The sequence below is a fragment of the Cupressus sempervirens genome, chromosome 5 (genome assembly GCF_028749045.1).
Source record: "Cupressus sempervirens isolate cs-2001-9-10 chromosome 5, ASM2874904v1, whole genome shotgun sequence".
NCBI classification, from domain to species: domain Eukaryota; kingdom Viridiplantae; phylum Streptophyta; class Pinopsida; order Cupressales; family Cupressaceae; genus Cupressus; species Cupressus sempervirens.
In genome coordinates this window covers 399,079,682-399,085,783 of record NC_143122.1, presented here as the reverse complement: position 1 = coordinate 399,085,783, position 6,102 = coordinate 399,079,682, and the positions used below count along the sequence as shown (strand labels likewise).

Genomic DNA, 6,102 nt, shown 5'->3' with positions numbered 1-6,102 from the left:
ATGGGAGAAAGAATCGAGACACTATTGGATTAGGATATAGAGCTATCGATAATGCTTCTATTTTTTATAGACCCTCATCTGTACATCTAGTGATTCAGATGATGAAGAAACTCAACCATTGTTACATATTGCTACTACTTCCGAGGAGGAAGGCTTTGTTTCTTCCACCTCTCTTCTTTGGGGGAATACTATTGACAACACTACTGAACATGTTCATGAACACATTGAAGCAATCTCTCTTGGACAACAGTTTGATGGTCCTGATGTAGAAGATTCAAATATAGATAGAATTCATTAAAAAATTGGCTCGCTTGATGGAATGAAACAATAGTGACTCTAATGACTATGAATGAGAAGATTATTTCTCCATGGGACCTATGGATTTGGGAGTGGATGTAGTCCATTCTTATTCAAACCTAAACAAGGTAGTTGATGAGTTCCTTGATGACCTTGATGAGTCAAGTCCTCACATAGACTTAGTGGATCACGCTGATCTCTCTAGTTCTCAGAATGATTTAGGCACCTCTAGAGTAGATCTTATAGGTCTTTTGACTTTCCTATCACTAGAGACTAATCCTTTCATATAAAATCCTTAGAGCCCTCCACTTCACTTTCACTTATTAATCTTGATCTTATAGATTGGTCTATATCACATGAAAGGCCTCAAATACAATCTTTTCAAATGATTATGAGATCTCTTGCTACCTTAATGTCATTGAGCTCATACGCTCTTTCACTAGTGAACTTGCTACAAACATGACAGAGTCAGATATCCAGTATCTTAGTCACAAAATAAAAAGGAAACTAAAAATGAATACGCATTCTGATGGTGAAAACCACATGTGGTAGTGTCAGAGCTAAAAATAGTTAAAATAAAAGACACATCCAAAGGGGAGCAGTGTGGAGGCTGTAGTCTTGAGGTGTGCGAGAGGCAAATGTAGTTGAGTTTCTGGCCCCGGCCTGTTTGAACTTACACGGGGTGATTCTGTATCCCCAGGCCCCATTTTTTGTGAATATGTAACTTTTATATTTATTTAATAGAGAAGGGACTATTCATCAAAAAAAAACTTTCCTTATTTTTCGTGGGTTGGAAATTAGTATTCCCCAATAATTGTGTTGAATTTTGTTGTAAGGACTTATATGAGTAATTCATTTAACATTATCAAATTTCCACAATCCATTTGTAAATAAAATATTTTTTGGATTTGATTGTGTGTGTTTTTTTTACCATCAACGTTTTAGATCATACTACATGATCCATCATCAAGATGAGAAAGTGCAGGATAATAGATATAAGAAGAGAAGGGGAGAGCACACAAATTTGTGCAAAGAACAAAACACCTAATGAAATAAATGAGACGAGAAAGATAAAGGGCACAAAAGAATTTAAAAATATAAAATAAAAATAAAAAGGTGATGAAAATAAAAAATTAGAATGAAAGAAAATACAAACCTAAGAAAACCATAAAACACATACATTAAGAGAAAAAGAAACAAATATACATGCGCAAGTGAAAGCATATATATATATATATAGGTATTCATGTTTTATATTTCAAAGAATATGAGTTTTATGGTATTATGTTGCTCTTTTTGGTGTGTGTTTCTATAACAAAATTTTATTTGTTGAACTTGTTATTGGGCATGTTTGAGAAAATGACTTTTCATATTTTTAAATTATTTGAAGTATGATTTTTTGTCATTTTACAAGATTGTCAATGGTAACATCCCATATATAAAGTTTAATTTTTTAGCTTCAATATATCCAAAATTTGAAACAATGAAAATGACAAAATATCATAAGATATTAGTTAATGATTGAACTCTTATAATTGTGCATTAATCTTAATTTAACTCCAATTTTAAATTTATTCAAAATTTTAAAAAATTACTAGATGATATATCACTCACATAAGAAAAATGACAAATTTAGTCATTGAAATTCATAATGATTTAGAATTCATAAATTCTACTAAAATAGTATAACATGACATTTGAGTATCTTATATGCCTACTCAAGATTGTTTGGAAGAGTTCAAACTAAGAAACCCTTCAGTTATATTTCCTACCCCTGATCAACATACGATGACAATAATAACTCCTCTTCTATGTATAGTAACTCTTACAGCAATTGATTGCTTACACACGACTAGAGATGTACATCAAAATCCTCTGTCAACATTATGATTGCTCTTAGAAACTGCATTGCAATGTGAAGTGATGGAATCCATGCAATCCTCATATATCTTTGCTCTCCGTGGTCCAAATAGGCACAATGGCTATATTCATCAAAACAACAACAAAACTCAGACATTCAAAATAACATTAACAACAGTACAAAACAACAAGAAATTTATATAATATAACAATAAAAACACATGGACAATTGTCTGTAATTCAGACCAAGGACATCCGGTTTACCGGCAAAGATTCATTCTTTAGAATGCTAAGTTGAAATCTTTTAAGATGGAATAAAAAAAAATTATAATTCAAAATCACATACCAGACAGCCGGAAAAGCCTCCCGGTTGTGCAGCATCTGAAAGTTTGAAAGTGTGCACGCTTTTCTTCTTCCCTACATTGATCTGTGCAAATCTCATCATAATTTCCAATTCCATGTTCATCTCTGTTGTTTTCTGTACAGTCACTTCTTCCTTTTTATCGCCGTTATTTAATACGGATCTCTTTTCTTCCTTCACTTCTTCCGATTTGAGAATCTCTGCAATGACGTGGTGAAAGTCCAGGGTCTCCTCTTCTTCGCTTCCTAATTTCTCGTCATTATCGTCTTTCGACTTTTGAGCAAGATCGCCCCCTTTATTTGCCGCTTTCTGTTCATCTGAGGTTTGATTTTCGGTAGGGTTAGGGTTAGGGTTATGCAAATTCTTCGATTTGTTGTGATTACTTGTATGCAGTGACCACCAGGATCCTCGACGTGATACGCCTATTCTTCTAGATTCTGTCTCAGAAGAGTACGAAGAGGAGGAGATTTTAGAAGTGAACTCCAATCTGCCATGGGAGCTCCTTGCGCGAGGAAAGCTGGCCGGAAGTTCATTAATCCTGCTTGATTTAGAGGCTCCTAGTTCCTGATACAACAAAAAATATAGAATTTAATCAATCAAAGGGACACGATATAATCAAAATCATAATTTGTACCAGTGTAGACAGTCTAAAAGCTTGAACAGGATCTTGAGTTTGATTGCAAAATTTTCGGTCCCTCGAATGTGAGAAGATTATCACGGTTCATGAAATCGAGTATAAAATTTTCATTCACTTAAAGTATTTGTGAATTTTAATTGACATTTCCTTTCATTTTCGGCTGTTATTACGAGGAGGAACGTTTAGAACAGAAGGACAGAAACAACCTTAAAAGGAAGAACATTTCAGCTATTTTCTCCTCCCTTTTTACTATTCTATTTTACGGCCTATTTTCCATGTCATTCTATGAACAATGAAAAAATAGAGAGTAAAATCTACAAGTCTGATTTTTTAAATAATGACAGACTTCTTTACTAATTGATTTCTTTTCTGTAATATTTAAATTAAATTAATATATTTATTTAAAATAAAATTTAATAAATTTATAAATCTTTTATGTGATATCATATATATTTATTAAATAGAAATAATTATTTAATTCAAATAGTTCAATTAGTTTAGGAATTGTTTTCTAAGATTGACAATAATAATAATAATAAACAAAACTTTTCTATAATATAATTTGATTTTGGTAAGATTTATTTTTTTTTAAAGAAAGTTTGAATTTTAATGAATGATAAAATACAATTGTCCTCACTAATTACATTCAAGTAATTACAAGTAAATTTAATAATTTAATTTTTTACATATATTACTAAAAAACTATAAAGATTAAATTTTTGAACATAAATTAATACTGATTATGAACTTATTCAAAAATAAAAAATAACAAGTTTTATAACAATATAAAATTATCTATATCTACAAATTTCAAGAATTGTTCAATTTATTAAAAATTCTATTTAAAATTCAACAACATTTTAGTAAATCCTATATTTTTGGTTCAATATTAAATCTTATATTTTAAATTATTAAATATCCTAAATATTAAATATACAGTATCAAAAAATTATTTTAAGATTGAGTATCATTTTTATGAAAATTCTGTTTTGCTATTTTGACCTCAACACTAAAACCCTAAACAAAAGAATTTCCGCACCAAACCAACTGCCTAATCAGCTATTAGTTCAAAGTTCATACTATCCAACTAACTACAACTACAAAAATAAAGTTACCATAGTACTATCTTAAATTAAATTATACTAGTATATCTACCATATTAACATAGGGAGAGGCTAATTGGGGACAAAATGCACTAAAGACAAAACAAAGTCAAAAAAAAAGTTTCTCCATATTCACCAAAACTTATTTTGTTGTTTTCGACTACAAACTATACAGATCATGAAGCTTATCCATTAATACTTAACAGCATTAACATGTAAGTAGATACCAGGTTTTAAAGCATCTAAACCGCTGCTTCTCATTTTTAAGCTTACCACAATAATCAGTAAAATGTCATTGGTCTACCTTTTAGGCGCCAATGCTTTAAAAAAAAGACAAAATTATAAATTTAAATTGTTGCTAAACTGGACATTTAACTAGAAAACGACTCGATCATACCTGAGAAACAGAAATTTGAGTTGTGACACAGCGCGAGTTCGAATCCTTCGAAGCCTTGCTCCGCTGGTTATGAAACATCCACTTCATCAAGTTCTGAGAAGCCCATCTGCGACTCGCAGAAGAGCCCTTAACAGGGGAAGAAGATCCCTTAAAAGGAGATCCAATCCGATCAGGCGACTGAAGAGCAGGGGGAGGATTAAGAGGCACAATCCCTTCATCCCTTGCCGGAGTTTTGGGCTTTCCCGGTTCTTCTTCCCACTCAAACGGAATCGACCCTGCATCCACAGATCTGTACAGATATCCAGAAGAATGTCCCATATTATCTCCCTTACAAATCAACTGCTTATATAACTCACCTTCCTGCTTGATATACGGAAGATCCATTTCCCCTTCTTCCCTAGGTTTGGCTTTCCCTGGAGCTTCTTCCCACTTGAACGGAATCGCAGCCGGCGGACCAAAAGCTTCTTCAGCTGAAACTCCATCCGTAGAAACCCTCTTCTCACACCGCGATCCTTTCATCAGATTCTTCATTTCTTTCGATTTTTGAGTTCCCGGGCTTCAACTCGGTTCAGATCGGGGCACCAATTGTTGCGGTACAACAATATTTTCACTCTTCACTCAGCAACAGCCACTCGTACTTCCCAATTTCATGTTGGAGGAATTTGTCAGGCAAAAGATTTTCAGAACTGAATTTTTTGTCTCTGGGCTCAAAGTTAGGATTTTCCAGTAGAGAAAACGTCTTAATTCAAGATGTCGATCTCGGTGTGCATGATATTTTGACAGGTAAAATTTGAGGTTCTTGTGAATTCAGTAGATGGAAGATTTTGGCAGATGACAACAAACTCTGTGAAAACAAAAAGCAGGGGATTCTTGTGAAGATATTGAATGCACCCCCACCTTTGTCTAAATTCTGTTTTGTTTTCCCCAACGGCTACTCTAAAATTATCTCTCCTCTAAATTTGGCAGGCATAAGTACAGATGCGGAGCAAACGAAGCGCTAAATTTGGCGGCGATATAGTCGCAGTCCAGCGGCGGCTTTTCGTGACATTTCTGCACGGTCCATTCCACATTAAACAACGCCTATTTATTTTTCGACTTTCCTGATATTGCGGGATTTATATGCCTCGAATATATATTTTTAAGCTCGGCGATTTTTCTGCACGTCGCAGAGCAAAGTTTTTACCTAATGAATGAAGAACTATTTCAAGCTACTTTTAAGTACTAATAAAGAGGAGAGGGGAGCTAATAAGTAGGTGCCATCAAACTTTTTAAACATATGGTAACATTGAATGGAGTCATGCTGATAACATGTGGGCCTCTATTAGCTCCACTAACATCTCACATTGTAGATGGCATCCACTTATTTATGTGGGACAAGCAACTTGCCATTCTTATTGACGGTTTTGATGTAGGGTAAAGTAAGCTTGAATACACAAAAAAATCAAAT

The 6,102-nt window shown here is 33.4% G+C and overlaps 1 protein-coding gene across 1 annotated transcript; it reads right to left on the bottom strand.

The window, feature by feature from the left end:
• Positions 1–1,928: 1,928 nt before the first annotated feature.
• LOC149556489 (uncharacterized) lies at positions 1,929–5,750 on the bottom strand. The gene is made up of 3 exons (XM_089785875.1): positions 4,656–5,750; positions 2,504–3,082; positions 1,929–2,279 (listed from the first exon to the last, which is right to left on the bottom strand). Exons 1-3 carry the CDS (start codon positions 5,184–5,186, stop codon positions 2,163–2,165), a joined length of 1,227 nt encoding a protein of 408 aa, XP_089642001.1. The 5' UTR covers positions 5,187–5,750; the 3' UTR covers positions 1,929–2,162.
• Positions 5,751–6,102: the final 352 nt, after the last annotated feature.

Excerpts from the sequence above, each read along its gene's own strand:
- LOC149556489 (XM_089785875.1), bottom strand. The coding sequence starts at position 5,186 with ATGAAGAATCTGATGAAAGGATCGCGGTGTGAGAAGAGGGTTTCTACG. Across the intron at positions 3,083-4,655 it reads CTCAAATTTCTGTTTCTCAG|GAACTAGGAGCCTCTAAATC; the intron begins GTATGATCGAGT and ends TTGTTGTATCAG. Across the intron at positions 2,280-2,503 it reads GAGGCTTTTCCGGCTGTCTG|CCATTGTGCCTATTTGGACC; the intron begins GTATGTGATTTT and ends TGATGAATATAG.